Source organism: Theropithecus gelada, chromosome 7a (genome assembly GCF_003255815.1).
Source record: "Theropithecus gelada isolate Dixy chromosome 7a, Tgel_1.0, whole genome shotgun sequence".
Taxonomy (NCBI): domain Eukaryota; kingdom Metazoa; phylum Chordata; class Mammalia; order Primates; family Cercopithecidae; genus Theropithecus; species Theropithecus gelada.
In genome coordinates, this window is record NC_037674.1 from 25,766,912 (window position 1) to 25,784,399 (window position 17,488).

General features: G+C 41.5%; 1 protein-coding gene across 4 annotated transcripts in view; it reads left to right on the forward strand.

The window, feature by feature from the left end:
* USP8 (ubiquitin specific peptidase 8) overlaps nt 1–17,488 on the forward strand; it is a 78,666-nt gene that overhangs the window by 17,610 nt on the left and 43,568 nt on the right. For 3 of the 4 annotated variants that reach the window (XM_025390105.1, XM_025390104.1, XM_025390106.1), the window contains 2 exons: nt 593–737; nt 9,023–9,108. The exons of the other annotated variant lie outside the window; for it this stretch is intronic. In XM_025390105.1, coding sequence (XP_025245890.1) covers nt 593–737; nt 9,023–9,108 — 231 coding nt within the window. The remainder of the gene's footprint in view (nt 1–592; nt 738–9,022; nt 9,109–17,488) is intronic. 4 annotated transcript variants of the gene reach the window in all.

The window sequence follows — 17,488 nt, forward strand, 5'->3', positions numbered from 1 at the left end:
TGGGAGGATCACTTGAGGTCAGGAGTTCGAGACCAGCCTCACGAGCATGGTGAAACCTTTGTCTCTACTGAAACTACAAAAATTAGCCGGGCATGGTGGTACATGCCTGTAATCCCAGCTACTTGGGAGGCTGAGGCAGGAGCATCACTTGAATCTGGGAGGCAGAGGTTGCAGTGAGCAGAGATCGCACCATTGTACTTCAGCCTGGGCAATAAGAGCTAGTCCCCGTCTCAAAAAAAAAAAAAAAAGAAAGAAAAAAGAGTGCACAGCCTAGATCCCACACATGTGCAGTTTACAACAGGGTTTGTGTTCCTATGAGAATCTAATGCCGCCACTGATCTGACAGGAGGCGGAGCTCAGGTGGCAATGCGAGCAATGGGGAGTGGCTGTAAATACAGATGACACTTTGCTGGCTAGCCCACCACTCATCTTCTGCTGTGTGTCCTGGTTCCTAACAGGCCATGAACCAGTACCAACCTGTGGCCCTGAGGTTGGGGACCCCTGATAAAGATTATCTGTGGACTTTGTATATGACCTGTATTTTTTTCCCAGATGTCAAGTACTTTAATTATTTTTTTTCTCTAATTTCAAGTTATGTGCACAGTGCCCTGAAGATCTTTAAGACAGCAGAAGAATGCAGATTAGATCGTGATGAGGAAAGGGCCTATGTGCTATATATGAAATACGTGACTGTTTATAATCTTATCAAAAAAAGACCTGATTTCAAGCAACAGCAGGTACCTTTTATTTTTGCATTGTTATTTCCTAAGTTATTTTGCATAATGGAGCTCTTGATTTTTTTCTAAAAATTTTAAGTAATAATGAAATTTAGCTCAAATTATATGCAGCATCATCTCTCTCATGTAGATAGAAAAAGGAAACTAAAGATACAGTGTTATTATTTACAAATGTGTGTAATGTGTGAACTCGTGCATATTCTTGGATTTGCCATGGATTAGTACAAGTTTATAGCAACATACAGATTCCTAATTTTTTTCTGAGGTAATTAATCATTGCTAGGTCAAGTAGAAGAATTGAGTTTGCTCATTAAGTAAGAAAATATGGCTGTTTTTTAAATAGTAGTTTTATTGTACTTTCTTAAGATTCAAGGTTTAGTCTCTTGTTTTTATGTGACAGCTTTTTATATATGACCGACATTGTAGCCATATTAAAAATCTCAGTTTGCAAAATTGATACGGATCACTCCCTAAATCTTTTTTTCTTCTTCTTTTGAGATGGAGTTTCACTCTTGTTGTCCAGGCTGGAATGCAATAGCGTGATCTCGGCTCACTACAAACTCTGCCTCCTGGGTTCAAATGATTCTCCTGCCTCAGCCTCCCGAGTAACCGGGATTACAGGCATGTGCCACCATGCCTGGGTAATTTTGTATTTTTGGTAGAGATGGGGTTTCTCCATGTTGGCCAGGCTGGTCTCGAACTCCCGACCTCAGGTGATCTGCCTGCCTCAGCCTCCCAAAGTGCTGGGATTAGAGGCATGAGCCACTGCGTCCAGCCCACTCCCCAAATCTTTAAACTTCTTTTTGCTTTTAATCCTATGAACAGGTGCTTGTCTTCCATTTGGCTGAAACCATGGATAGGGAGGGCAGGGGCAATATAAATGAAGAGAAAAAAACTGATGACTAGGATAAGTGTTGATAGAGAAAATAGATATATTTCATTTATATTAGAAACTAGCAAAAGAATACTGGGCGTGGTGGTTCACACCTGTAATCCCAGTACTTGGGAGGCCAAGGTAGGTGGATCACCTGAGATCAGGAGTTCGAGACCAGCCTGGCCAACATGGTGAAACTCTATCTCTACTATAAATAAAAAAACTAGCTGGGTGTAGTGGTGGGCGCCTGTAATCCAAGCTATTTGGGAGGCCGAGACAGGAAAACCACTTGAACCTGGCAGGCAGAGGTTGCAGTGAGCCAAGATCGTACCACTGCACTCCAGCCTTGGGATAGAGAGAGACTCCATCTCAAAAAACAAACAAACAAACAAACAAAAAACAAACTAGCAAAAGAAGAATGTGAAGAATGTAGAGGCTCATTAAACAAATGTGAAGGATGTTGTGTTGCTGGGTTTACCTTTACTTAGAAACAATCTTACTGCCTGTCAGTAGTAACAAAATACTGCCTGTAGATTTTTTACTTGGTAGAGAAGCCACTCTCAATTAATAATAATATTTTATTTTGTTCTTTGGTTGTAGAAATTGGCTTGTATTATTTAAATTGACTTATTGAAATAACAAAATTTCTTTTTTTCTTTGATCTTTTTTTTTTTTTTTTTTAATTTACTTTGAGATGGAGTCTCGCCCTGTCACCCAGGCAGAAGTGCAGTGGCACAATCTTGGCTCACTGCAACCTCCGCATCTCAGGTTCAAGCGATTCTCCTGCCTCAGCCTCCCAAGTAGCTGGATTACAGGCTCTCGCTACCACGCCCAGCTAATTTTTTTGTATCTTTAGTAGAGACAGAGTTTCACCACGTTGGCCAGGCTGGTCTCGAACTCCTGACCTTGTGATCCGCCCCCCCCCCCCCGCCCGCCCAAAGTGCTGGGATTACAGGCATGATCCTGTGAGCCACTGTGCCTGTCCACTTTTTTTTTTTATTTTTTTTTGAGGCGGAGTCTTCACTCTGTCCCCCAGGCTGGAGTGCAGTGGCACCATCTCGGCTCACTGCAAGCTCCGCCTCCCGGGTTCGCGCCATTCTCCTGCCTCAGCCTCCCGAGTAGCTGGGACTACAGGCGCCCGCCACCGCGCCCGGCTAATTTTTTTTTGTATTTTAGTAGAGACGGGGTTTCACCTTGTTAGCCAGGATGGTCTCGATCTCCTGACCTCGTGATCCGCCCGCCTCGGCCTCCCAAAGTGCAGGGATTACAGGCGTGAGCCACCGCGCCCGGCCCACTTATTTTTATTTTTAGAGGAGTGTGACTTTTGGTTGTTAAGGAATGACTTTAATATTTTATTTAATGGTGGTAAATCATTGCTGGTGTTTCTTCTCATTAGCAAAGTTATTCTAATAATAGTTACTAGGTTTTTTTTGTTTTTGTTTTTTTTTAAGACGGAGTCTCGCTCTGTCGCCCAGACTGGAGTGCAGTGGCACAATCTCGGCTCACTGCAACCTTTGCCTCCCAGGTTCAAGCGGTTCTCCTGCCTCAGCCTCCCAAGTAGCAGGGACTACAGGTGTGCGCCACCATGCCCAGCTAATTTTTGTATTTTTAGTAGAGGTGGGATTCCACAATATTGGCCAGGCTGGTCTCAAACTCCTGACCTCGTGATCCGCCTGCCTTTGCCTTCCAAAGTGCTGGGATTACAGGCTTGAGCCATCATGCCTGGCCAATTACTAGGTTTTTAGCTCTATCTTTGAAGAAGGGACCCCTTGCATTTGGAGGTTCGTTCATCTGTCCACAATGGTTGAATTAGTCCTGCTCTGGGAGAAATATTGTTTAACATTTTTGGACATACTTATCTGCAGATAAGAGACAGAGGCCTTCCTAAATTCAAACAAGTTTTTGCACAGTCTATGAAATATGTTAAAGTAGAATTGCTTAAAACACAGTGTAAATGGTGCTCACTAAAGTAAATATTTTTGAAAGTCTTGAAATTTGGATAACTTTGGCAGTTTTGTTGTTTGCTGTTTTGTCTGTGTGGTAGGGTTTTTTTTCTTTTTTTTTTTTTTTTTTTTTTGGTGACAGTCTCACTCTGTCGCCCAGGCTGGAATACAATGGCACGATCTTGGCTCACTGCAACCTCTGCCTCCCAAGTTCAAGCGATTCTCCTGCCTCAGCCTCCCGAGTAGCTGGGATTACAGGCACCCGTCACCAAGCCCGGCCTAATTTTTGTATTTTTAGTAGAGACGGGGTTTCATCATGTTGGTCAGGCTGGTCTCAAACTCCTGACCCTGGGTGATCCACCCGCCTTGGCCTCCCAAAGTGCTGGGATTACAGGCATGAGCCACCACGCCCAACCAGGTTTTTTTGTTTTTGTTTTTGTTTTTATGTTCTTGTTTACTTTTTGCTTTGTTCTTGGAAGTTAATAGTTATGTTTTTTCTATGACAAGGTTGGGAATATTTTTGTAGCTACCTCTTTTTTTTTTCCTCTTCTTGAGAAGGTAGTGAGTACATTTAAATAGATGAGATGTTTCCATTTCCATAGAGTCTCTATTGCATTTCCAAAGGGAGTATCGAGGCAGAGAAGTTCAGGTTGAGAAGCTCTCTGCAAAGGCTCAGGTAACTTAGGCCATTATTTCATATGATTCAGTAGTTCAGTTCCTGTTTTTCAGAAAAATGATTATTTTCATTTGCTGTGTCCAGGGCGCTTCATCTGCTTCTGTCTTAGAACTGTTTTTTGTTTGTTCTGAGACAGAATCTCACTTCCGTCACCCAGGTTGAAGTGCAGTGGGCACAATCATGGCTCACTGCAGCCTCGACTTCTGTGCTCAGCTGATTCTCCCACCCCAGCCTCTAGAGTAGCTGGGAGTACAGACACACAACACCACACCTGACTAATTTTTAAATGTTTAGTAGAAACAAGGTCTTACCCTGTTGCCCAGGTTGGTCTCGAACCCCTGGGCTCAATTGATCTGCCTGCCTTGGCCTCCCAAAGTGCTGGGATTACAGGTGTGAGCCACCTTGCCCAGTTGCAGAACTGTTTTTTGTTGTATTTTCTGTGGCCCAGCCTCTCTAGTGTTCTTCAAGTATGTGAGGTGCTAAATTTACTAACAAGGTATTTTCTGGTTTTTACCCTTTAAATCAGGTAGGGACTGAATATATGTCATTGAACTTCCTTAGAAACTTGTATTTTCACTCTTATACTAGAAAATGTTTGAGATTTAGGCTAGGCACAGTGGCTCACCCCTGTAATCCCAACGCTTTGGGAGGCTGAGGCAGGCGGATCACTTGCGGTCAGAAGTTTGGGACCATCTTGGCCAACATGGTGAAACCCCATCTCTACTAAAAATACAAAAATTAGCAGGGCGTGGTGGTGTGCATCTATAGTTCCAGCTACTCAGGATGCTGAGGCAGGGGAATCACTTGAACCTGGGAGGCGGATGTTGCAGTGAGTCAAGATAGCACCACTGCACTCCAGCCCGGGCGACAGAGTGAGAGTCTGTCTCAAAAAAAAAAAATAAAAAAAATAAAAGGGGGCACAGTGGCTCATACCTGTAATCCCAGGACTTTGGGAGGCTGAGGCAGGCGGATCACTTGCGGTCAGGAGTTTGAGACCATCTTGGCCAACATGGTGAAACCCCATCTCGACTAAAAATACAAAAATTAGCAGGGCGTGGTGGTGTACATCTATAGTTCCAGCTACTCAGGATGCTGAGGCAGGGGAATCACTTGAACCTGGGAGGCGGATGTTGCAGTGAGTCAAGATAGCGCCACTGCACTCCAGCCCAGGTGACAGAGTGAGAGTCTGTCTCAAAAAAAAAAAAGGGGGGGCACAGTGGCTCACGCCTGTAATCCTAGCACTTTGGGAGGCCGAGGCAGGTGGATTACAAGGTCAGGAGTTCACGACCAGCCTGGCCAACATGGTGAAACCCCGTCTCTACTAGAAATACATAAAAAATGAGCCAGGTGTGGTGGCGGGCGCCTGTAATCCCAACTGCTTGGAAGGCCGAGGCAGGAGAATTGCTTGAACCTGGGAGGCAGAGGTTGCAGTGAGCCAAGATCGCGCCACTGCACTCCAGCCTGGGCAACAGAGCAAGACTCCATCTCAAAAATAAAAAGAAAATTGAGATTTAGATAAAACATTAATTTAGCAAGCTCTCTCACTAGTAGAGAAGGACACTACATTTTATTACTTATCAAAAAGTCAGCTTGTGAATAATTTTTTCAGGGTTATCCGAAAAAGCAGGGAAAGAAAATGTATTGAAAATATTAGTGTAGCAAATTCTAAATAAAATTAGAATTGTATTTTAACATTTTTATGACTTTCTTGAAAATTCTTAATATTCATTGGTAAACCTATTTTTGTTTAGGATATCATGAAAGTTGTTTGAATCCATATGTTCAGGAGTCAGGAAAGTTCTGGTAAACCTGGGAAGCAAACATTTTTAGTTATGTAATAATTGGATGTTATCTTTTTCTTCTATTAAAATTTTGAAAGTATTTATACTTACTTTAACTGTGCTCCTTTAAGAGCACAGAGATACATAATTGACAGGAAACCTCACTAGTATTAGGGGAATATCTGGTAGTGTGTAACAGACGTGCCCAAACATAAACAATGTTTTGTGTTTAAATAGGTTTAAGCTGGGCTTACAGGCTGGCTTTTTAGTGAGTTCATGTGTAAAAATGAATAAAACAAGTCATAGCATTTTTGGTTTTACTTTGCATTTTGTGTTTATTCAGAATGATTACATTATGATTTCTGTTAAATGGTTCTGTTAATGTAATGATTACATTCTACTTTCTGTTAAGAGATTGCATTAGTAGTCAGGACATAGTGTGCTAACTGAAATTATTGTAATGTTCAATTGATATGATATTGAACAAACTGCACACTTTTATTGGAATTACATAGTGAAGAGTCCTTCTAATATATTTAGGCTTTAGAAGAATCAACCAAAGAAAGCATGATCTACTTTTAGGCTAGATAGACATATGATAACTGTTATCAACAGACTTTTTTTGAGACAGGGTCTCACTCTGCTGCTCAGGCTGAAGTACAGTGGCACGATAATGGCTCACTAAAGCCTTGACCAAGCTATCCACCGGCTTTGGCCTCCCAAAGTGCTGGGATTACAAGTGTGAGCCACCCGGCCTGGCCATCAACAGATTTTTCTTCTTAAAAATAAGTCTTATGTTAACTGGGACACAAAAATTAAAACTTTTGCTATGTCATTCATATTCTGTTCTTGTGTTACCACATACTCTTTTGAAATTTAAAAAGTGTTTAGAATGATAGATTGTTGAGCACTGGTATATTGGATTAGAGCTCAGATCCAGTTTTTCTAAGTTATAATATTTGTAAATGTCTGGCAGTTTTCTTTAGAAAAATTTAATTCTTCATATGCTCCAGGTTGTATTGTGCTACTGGACACTGGTCTTATGGGAATGAATTATTTACTGTTAGTTTTTGTTGTTGTTTTGAAATGGAGTCTTGCTCTGTTGCCCAGACTGGAGTGCAGTGGCACGGTCTCTGCTCACTGCAACCTCCACTTCTCGTGTTCAAGCAATTCTCCTGTCTCAGCCTTCCAAGTTGCTGGGACTACAGGCATGTGCCACCACGCCTGGCTAATTTTCGTATTTTTAGTAGAAACGGGGGTTTGCCATGTTGGCCAGGTTAGTTTTGAACTCCTGACCTCAGGTGATCCACCCACCTCAGCCTCCCAATGTGCTAGGATTACATGTGTGAGCCACTGCACCCAGCCTACTGGTAGTTTTTTTGTTTTGTTTTGTTTTGTTTTCCTTTTTTCCCCTGTCCCGAGACGGAGTTTCACTCTTGTTGCCCAGGCTGGAGTACCATGGCACGGTCTCAGCTCACTGCAACCTCCACCTCCTGGGTTCAGGCGATTCTCCTGCCTCAGCCTCCTGAGTAGCTGGGATTACAGGCACGCGCCAGCACGCCTGGCTAATTTTTGCATTTTTAGTAGAGACAGGGTTTCCCCGTGTTGGTCAAGCTGGTCTCAAACTCCTGACCTCAGGTGATTCACCCGCCCCGGCCTCCCAAAGTGCTGGGATTACAGACGTGAGCCACCACACACAGCCTACTGTTAGTTTTGATCTGCCTAGTTACAGAAGTTATGCTATGTTTGTTTATTTGTATCATAAGTAATCTGTAAGTTATATCTATTTATATGGGCTGTTATATATGTTTATGTGGCTCCACCATTACAGCTCTTCATGACTGAGAGCCAAAGATGGGTACTTCTGAGCTACAACCCTTCTTTTTACAAATTATAATTATTATAATTTGTAATAAACTGTGCTAGTAGGCTCTATTTGCAAAGTCATATTGACATGTTGTGGCAAATCCTTGATCCAGGAGTCATTCAACTGACTTAACTAGCTACTGCCATGTCATACCAACCTTGATTTGAAAATATCTGATTGTAGTATCTAATGAGTGACCTCTTGGAGTAGTGATGTAAAAAAAAAGCAACAACAACTTCATTGTACTTGTCAGTAAATTATATGCCAAACCTTTTACCGTTTGCATTTTTTAAAGGTAGATTATAATTTTTTTTTTTTTTTTTTTCCAAGACAGAGTCTCGTTCTGTCACCCAGGCTGGAGTGCAGTGGTGCAATCTTGGCTCACTGCAACTTCCGCCTCCTGGGTTCAAGTGATTCTTCTGCCTCAGCTTCCCGAGTAGCTGGGATTACAGGCATGTACCACCATATCCAGCTGGTTTTTGTATTTTTAGTAGACATGGAGTTTCACCATGTTGGCCAGGCTGGTCTTGAACTCCTGTTCTCAAGTGATATGCCCGCCTTGGCCTCCCAAAGTTCTGGGATTATAGGTGTGAGCCACCGTGCCTGGCCTAGATTATACTATTAATTATTTATTTTCTATCATTTGGTTTTTTAGTTGCTCAGAGTTTCCTAAAGTGTAAATGTACAGGTAAAGTACAGGTAGAAGCAAAAATATCTGTTTAGAACAAGTAAACAAAACAAATTTCATGTTGTATCTGTACACAGTTTGCTTCATTGTGAGACCAGAGGAAGAAAACTAGGTACATATTTTTAATAAGAAAAGATACTTTATTCTTGAAAGGTTTTTTTCTTTGGCACTTATAAATAACAAGAATGTTATTTATACTTTTTAATGGTGACTTACAAATAAGTCAAATTTATGAACTAGTGGATCTTTTTAACTTACTAATGGTATGAAGACATACTTTTGAGACATTTGGAGAATAAATTATACGTGTGTATAGGTTAAAAGTTTTAAAAAATCTTCCATTGTAATAAAACAAACTTCCCTTTATATAAGCACCATGAGTTTAATGATTTTAGCACTAGTGTTACATGCAATGCCCAGTACTAACAATATGGGATGATTTTCCTATAATTTTAGGATTATTTCCATTCAGTTCTTGGACCTGCAAACATCAAAAAAGCCGTTGAAGAAGCTGAAAGACTCTCTGAAAGCCTTAAACTAAGGTACAGATATTATGAAATACTTAAAATAATGTAAATTTAGAAGATAAAAATAATATTTAAGATTTACTGATTTATATCTGACAATTCGTATAATAGTCCAATTTTTTTTTTTAGACAGAGCCTTGCTCTGTCGCCCAGACTGAGGTGCAGTGGTGCGATCTCGGCTCGCTGCAAGCTCCCCTCCTGGGTTCACGCCATTCTCCTGCCTCAGGACTGCAGGTAGCTAGGACTGCAGGTGCCCACCACCACGCCCGGCTAATTTTTTGCATTTTTAGTAGAGACGGGATTTCACCGTGTTAGCCAGGATGGCCTTGATCTCCTGACCTTGTGATCCACCTGTCTTGGCCTCCCAAAGTGCTGGGATTACAGGCGTGGGCCACCGCTCCTGGCCCCAGTATTTCTGAGTTATAATATTTGTAAGTTTCTGGCAGTATTCTTTAGAAAAATTTAATTCTTCGTATGTTCTTTGGCGCATTCTTCTCCTGGACACTACGCTTATGGGAATGAAGTATTTACTGTTAGTTTTGATCTGCTTAGTTACAGAAGTTATTTAAATTTAGAAAAAAAAAACTGATTCTGGTATTTGCCATGACTTGCTTACAAGGTTTATAAAAATAATTACAAAACAAAAACAGTATGTTTCAGTTTTTAGTCATTAGTCTTTTTTTTTTTTTTTTTTTTTTTGAGACAGAGTTTCACTCTTGTTTCCCAGGCTGGAGTGCAATGGTGTGATCTCAGCTCACCGCAACATTTACCTCTCGGGTTCAAGTGATTCTGCTGCCTCAGCCTCCCGAGTAGGTGGGATTACAGGCATGTGCCACCATGCCCGGCTAATTTTGTATTTTTAGTAGAGACAAGGTTTCTCCATGTTGGTCAGGATGGTCTGGAACTCCCGACCTCCGGTGATCCGCCTACCTCGGCCTCCCAAAGTGCTGGGATTACAGGCATGAGCCACTGCACCTGGCCATTAGTCATTCTTTAAAATTTAAATTGTTTCCCTTATCAACAACATAATGTTGTCATGTAGCTCCTAGTAGATAAATTTCTGCCTGTATCTGTAGCATAAAAAATGTTAATAGATAAAACCAAAAGCATTCTTAGCAATATGATACAGGAGAGAACAATGGAACTGGTTTTAAGTGATACAAGCTGCCAAAGCCTGGCTAGTGAAAAACGGCAAACTGAGAGATGTTTGATGCAAATAATAAATAGAAGGAGGAAACCGAAAGATTTAACCAGGGTGACATATTTCTTTCCTGGCTTGAATTTTTTTTTCACTAACAAGTGTATCATATGTTACTTGTATTTAAAAATATTCTGACCAGGAGCAGTGGCTCAGGTCTGTAATCCCTGCACCTTGGGAGGCCCAGGCGGCCGGATTACTTGAGGCCAGGAGTTTGTGACCAGCCTGGCCAACGTGGTAAAACCCTGTCTCTACTAAAAATACAAAAAAAGTGGCAGGCAGCTGTAATCCCAGCTACTCAGGAGACTGAGACAGGAGAATCGCTTGAGCCCGGGTGGCAGAGGTTGCAGTGAACTGAGATCTTGCCACTGCACTTTAGCCTGGGTGACAGAGTGAGACTCCATCTCAAAAAAATAAAATAACTCTCAACTTATAAAGGAAGTCATCGAGAAAATGATTCATTATTTAGATATTTACTTTTTATGGCCTGATAGAATGGCTCATCTTTCAGTGTAATGAGGTCCCTGTTACTAAATAACCGCTGGGTCCTTTGCAATTCTAAGGCTTTTTAAATATACTTTGAATTTTTCCTGTGTATAGGTTATTTTGCAGCTAGATGTGGAGAACCTTTTCACTCTGTTTTTCTCCCTGTCTGTCCTCTCCCAGCCTCCTGCCCCATGTTGGTGTCTTTCATGGACATTTAGAGCAACTCTGTGTGAACATATCTTCATATCTGTCCTGTCCTAATTCTGTAATAAGTCAACCACAGAGCTCTTTTCCTCCTTTAAGTCTCTGAAATCTGCATGACTAGGATTTCTCTCTTGTCAGGCTGGCAGTCTGAGAACGGGCATGAGGGTATATGCTCTCTAGGTTTGGAGAATAGATTATAGCTTTAAAGTGAAAGCCCTTAACATCTTGGGATAAATTTTCTGCTAAATTCTGCCCAGTCATCTGACGTCATGGTCTACGACCATGGAGGCGTGTGTGCCCAGCGGGGTCCGTGGCCCGCTGTCCCGTGTCCCAGGGGTGGCTGCACGGGCTCTGGGGTGGCCACTATAGACATAGTCCCAGATTCTGAAAAAAACGCTTTAGCAAAAAGACCTAGAAAGTGGCTAGAAAACAGATTTCAATATCACCTGCCTTTAAGGAATACTTGGTAAGCATTTGTTTGCCTGTCCCATTTCTTATTATTGTCTTTTTTCATGGACACCTCTCATACCATAGACTTAATCCATTTCTGTTACATTCATGTTAGGGGAGGTCTTAGACATAATTTTGATCAAGTCTGGAGGTGTCAGAATCCTAGTAAAAGGGATTAAGCGGGTAAAATAATCACAAGTCAGTTTCAGAGAGCATGCCTTGCTCTCACTTCAGCTTACCAACTGAAGCTGCAAAGTAGGAGAGACATCAGCTCTAATTAAATTAGATTTATGGAGACTGTAGAACAAATGCAAGGTAGGCGGTAAGGTGTGGATAAGAGAAGAAAATAGGAAAAAAGAATCTTAAAGTTTTTTCATTTCTGCTCTCAAATTGGATTTAGGCTGACTGTGCTTACTTCTTAGGGCAGACAGTTCACATACTGTTCCAGCATAGAACACTGCTAGAGAAGAAATATAGAGCAGTAGGTAAGTGTACGGAGCCAGACTCCCTGGGTATGGATCCCAGTTTTTTTCTTATTAATTGTGTGAGCTTGGGCAAATTACTTAGCCTCCTTCTGCCTCAGTTTCCTCATCCATAACTAGGATAATCATAAAACCTACCTCATAGTGCATTAAGAAAATTAACATTTACAAACACTTAGATGGTGTCTGGCGCATATCAAATACTCAGTAAGTGTTTGTACTATTTTCGTTGTTATTAATAGTGGAAGCATTCTTGTTCTGTAATACCTTTCGTCCTGGCACTCTAGTGATTTGCATTGAGGAGGCAAGGTAAAACAGTTGCATAATTTTGCTCTTTCACTTCTGTTTCTAACAGTGAAATGATGCTGGCATATGAGATAGGCAGGAAAGTGGTGTTGATGTTTCCATAGAGATAATAGGGATACATGCTTGCTATTCTATGACCGAGTTCTTAACACAGTGCAGTAGAGAAGTGGGGGAAGTGAGCACACCAATAAGCAAGGTCCTGCTGGAGATTTGAGAATCCATTATCCCTGCGTATTGCCTAAGCAGATGGAATATGGTGAAACATCTGTTTTTGTAAAATTCTATCTGAAGTTATTCAGTTTTTCTTTTCTCCTCTCACATCTCTTGATGGGTTCATCATTCACTTTTGTTCCATTTATTTTATTTTAACACACTAATTTTCATAGATCTGTTGTTTTCCCAGTAGAACTTTATAATTTATTTTGAAATATTTTCTAATTTCCCTTTCTTCCTTGACCCGTGGATCATTTAGAAATGTGTTGTTTAATTTCCAAATATGTGGGATTCTTCTTATATCTTATTGATTTCTAATTTAATTTCATTGTGGCTAAAGACATTCAGTCCTTTTAAATGTATTCTTGTTTTATGGCTCGGCATGTGGTCTCTCGGTGAGTGTACCATGTGCACTTGCAAAGAAAATGTGGTTGTTGAATATACTGTTCTCTATATGTCATTCAGGTCAGAATGGCTGATAATGTTCAGATCTTCTTTGTCTTTCCTGATTGTGGGGTGGGGGTTCAAGTTGTAACAATTACTGAGAGAAGGGTGTTAAAATATTTAACTGTATCTATTTATGCCTTTAGTTCTCTCAGTTTTTGTTTCATGTATTTTGAAATTCTGTTTTTAGGCACATAAACATTTATGGCCCTTTTGGTTTCTTGATGAATTGACCTTTTTATCATTATGTCCCTCTTAACCTCTGGGAATACTTTTTTTTTTTTTTTTTTGAGACAGGGTCTCACTCTGTCATGAAGGCTGGAGTCTAGTGGCATGATCTTGGCTCACTGCAACTTCCACCCCCAAGATCAAGCGATCCTGCCACCTCAGCCTCCCCACGTAGCTGGGACTACAGGCACACACCACCACGCCTGGCTAATTTTTGTGTTTTTTGGTAGAGATGGAGTTTTACCATGTTGGCCAGGCTGGTCTTGAATTCCTGACTTCAGATGATCCGCCTGCCTTGGCCTACCAAAGTGCTGGGATTACAGGCGTGAGCTGCCACACCCCGCCCTCATCTTCATTCTTACAGGATTCTATGTTGACAGGTTTTAATTTTCCCTTTTGTCACTTCAGAGCTGCTATTCCACTGTCTTCTGGCTTCCATTGTTTCTGATACTAAGCATTTTTTCTGCCTCATTTTCATGTTCTTGCTGGAATTCCAGCTATACATACGATAGGCTTTTTGATTTTGTCCAGTGAATCCCTAAGGCTTTGTTCTGTTTTGTTTTGTTTTAATCATTTTCTCTTTGTTTTTCAGATTGGATAATTTTCTTTTTTTTTTCAGACGCAGTCTCACTGTCTCACCCTGGCTGGAGTACAGTGGCACACGATCTTGGCTCACTGCAGCCTCCACCTTCCAGGTTCAAGCAATTCTCCTATCTCAGCCTCCCAAGTAGCTGGGACTACAAGTGTGTGCCACACACCTGGCTAATTTTGTATTTCTACTAGAGGTGGGGGTTCACCATGTTGACGAGGCTGTTCTCAAACTCCTGACCTCAGGTGATCCATGCACCTCGGCCTCCCAAAGTGTTGGGATTACAGGCATGAGCCACCACGCCCAGCCTGGATTGAATAATTTTTATCACTCTTTCATCCTTTTTTTCTTTTGAGACAAGGTCTCACTCTGTTGCCCAGACTGAAGTGCAGTGGCATGACCCTAGCTCACTGCATCCTCAAACTCCTGGGCTCAAGCAATCCCACTTCAGCCTCATAACATCAGTAGGACTACAGGCACACACCTCTGCTCCTGGCTAATTTTATATTTTATAGAGATGGGGTCTTACTATATTGCCCAGGCCAATTCTTCCTTCAAATACTGACTGTTTACTTTGTCGTCTCCAATTTTCTATTGAGTGAAGTTTTTTTCAGTTACATGTTTCAATTCTAGAATTTCTTCCTTTTTGTTTTTTTGAGACAGAGTCTCACTCTGTTGTCCAGGTTGGAGTATATAGTGGCGTCAACACAGTTCACTGCAACCTCAGCTTCCTGACCTCAAGTGATTCTCTCACCTTCACCTCCTGAACAGCTGGGACTACAGATGCACACCACCAGCCCAGTTAGTTTTTTTTGTGTTTTTTTGTAGAGACAGAGTTTCACCATGTTTCCCAAGCTGGTCTCAAGCTCTAGGCTCAAGCAGTCCTCCTACCAGGGCCTGCCAAAGTGTTAAGATTCTAGGCATGAGCCACTGCGCCCAGCCCAATTCTAGAATTTTGATGTGGTTCTTTTTTATAGTGTCTGTTATTTTTTTGCAGAGATTTCCTATTTGTTCATTTATTGCAAGCACATTTTCATTTATGCCCTTGAGCATAGTTGTAACAGCTGCTCTAAAATCTTTGTATGCTAAATGCATCATCTTAGAGTCAGTATGCAGTGCCTTTCCTTTTGTTGTTGTCCTATTTTTCTTTTTTTGGTACTAGTAACTTTGGACATTGTGAATGATAAATTTATAGGCTCTGCACTCTTCTTTGGTCCTCTGAATAGTAGTCATTGTTGTCGTTGTTGTCGTTGTTGTTTTGTCCCAATAAGCAGTTAACTTCGCTATACTCAGACGAAAAGTTTTCTGTCTTGTCTATGGTAAGTGGCAACTGACATTCTTTTCAATTCTTTTAGACTTAGCTGGTCGCCTTAGTATCTTTCCCAGGTGTGCTTAATTCAGGTGTCAGCTGGCAATTTGGGCAAGTCTATACAAAGAATTTGGAACTCTGGTTCTCTGGGATTGGGGTTTCTATGGGAATTTTAGCTGTTTTCAGCACTGAGGCCTGCCTTAGGTGTGAAACCATAAAAAATGGGAATCTTACTAATGCCCTTCGTTTCTTTCAAGTGTCAACCCCATCTACTTTCTTCCTGATTATGGCAGTTTTCCAATCCTTCAGGTAGTTGTAGGTCATCCAGAGGTTATAGTTGTGAGCGGTTCAGAACAATGGAAACTACTAAGCCATTACCAAAATTAGAATTCTCTCTCCTACCTTTATTTTTTAAAGGATAGCATTTTTAAAATAGTGTGTCATAATCACCATGTTCCTATCAATATTAGTGATCATTTCAGTCAATGGAATAAATAACTCAGAAGGAATTGCTAAGCATAAAGATAGAAATTAACTTCTTAGGCCAGGCAGGGTGGCTCATGACTGTACTCCCAGCACTTTGGGAGGCCAAGGTAGACGGATCACGAGGTCAGGAGTTCAAGACCAGCCCAGCCAACATAGTGAAACCCCGTCTCTACTAAAAATACAAAAACATTAGCGGGCCATGGTGGTGGGAGCTTGGAATCCCAGCTACTTGGGAGGTGGAGGCAAGGAGAAACACTTGAACCTGAGAGGCGGAGGTTGCAGTGAGCCGAGATCCCGCCACTGCACTCAAGCCCGGGTGACAGTGTGAAACTGTCTCAAAAAAAAAACAACAAAAAATTAACTGCTTAATGGCTGGACATGGTGGCTCACACCTGTAATCCCAGCACTTTGGAAGGCCAAGGAGGGTGAATCACCTTAGGCCAGGAGTTCAAGACCAGCTTGGTCAACATGGTGAGACCCCTTTTCTACTAAAAATGCAAAAATTAGCTGGGCACAGTGGCATGCGCCCATAATCCCAGCTACTCAGGAGGCTGAGGCAGGAGAATTGCTTGAACCCAGAAGGTGGAGGTTGCAGTGAGCTGAGATCATGCCTTTGCACTCCAGCCTGGGCGACAGAGCAAGACTCCATCAAAAAAAAAAAAAAAAAAAAAGGAAATTAACTGCTCAGATATTTAGAGGAGAAGCCCTATTTTCCTAATATTTCTTTCACTTGAGGAATAACACAGCTTTGTGTGACATGCTAATTTCTTCTACAAGAGCTAAAGATGTAATTCTTGTTCGGTGCATGAATGATCTTATTGATAGATGGCACATTTTTGGTCACTATTAACATGATGTTGAAAATGTGTGGTACCAAATAATTTTGAGTTCAGAAGTCATCTTTAAAGTAAACTTAAAATTTTAAATATGTGAAGCTGGCACAATTCTTTGAATAGTCACCTTTTCTATATAGTTTTTTCTGTTTATTTAGAAATTTTTCATTTTGGAGTATTCACTCAAAAGAGCATATAAGGCTGGGTACGGTGACTCACACCTGTAATCCCAGCACTTTGGGAGGCCGAGACGGGTGGATCACCGGACGTCAGGAGTTCAAGATCAGCCTGGCCAACATAGTGAAACCCTGTCTCTACTAAAAATACAAAAATTAGGTGGGTGTGGTGGCACACACCTGTAGTCCCAGCTACTTGGGAGGTTGAGGCAGGAGAATCGCTTGAACCCAGGAGGCAGAGGTTGCGGTGAGCCGAGATCACGCGACTGTACCCCAGCCTGGGTGACAGAGTGAGACTATGTCTCAAAAGAGAAAAAAAAAAACAAAAAACACAGCCAGCCACAGTGGCTCACACCTGTAATCCCAGCACTTTGGGCGGCCGAGGCAGGTGAGTCACCTGAGGTTAGGAGTTTGAGATAAGCCTGGCCACATGATGAAACCCTGTCTCTACTAAAAATACAAAAATTAGCCAGGCATGGTGGTGTGTGCCTCTAGTCCCAGCTACTCAGTAGTATTGAGTCAGGAGAATTACTTGAACCTGGGAGATGGAGGTTGCAGTGAACTGAGATTGCACCAATGCACTCCATCCTAGGCGACAGTGAGACTCTGTCTCAAAAAAAAAGAAAGAAAAGAAAAAAAGAGCATATAAAATGTAAAGATACAATGAAGAATAATAAAATGGAAACTATTGATTCATCTTTTACTAATTATTGACCCTAGTCAATTATTTATTTATTTTTTTCCTTGTTCTGTCTTCTCTCTCTCTGTCTTTAAATTTGAAACTCACAGGCATTGCCGAGCATTGATAATTAGGGCAAACAAGATTGCAGGTCTATGGTAACATACAGTCTGTCCTGGCAATAATAGCAAACATTGCCATTCATTCATTCATTTATTTATTTAGAGATGGAATCTCACTCTGTTACCCAGGCTGGAGTGCAGTCACATGATCTTGGCTCACTGCATCCTCTGCCTTCCCAGTTCAAGTGAT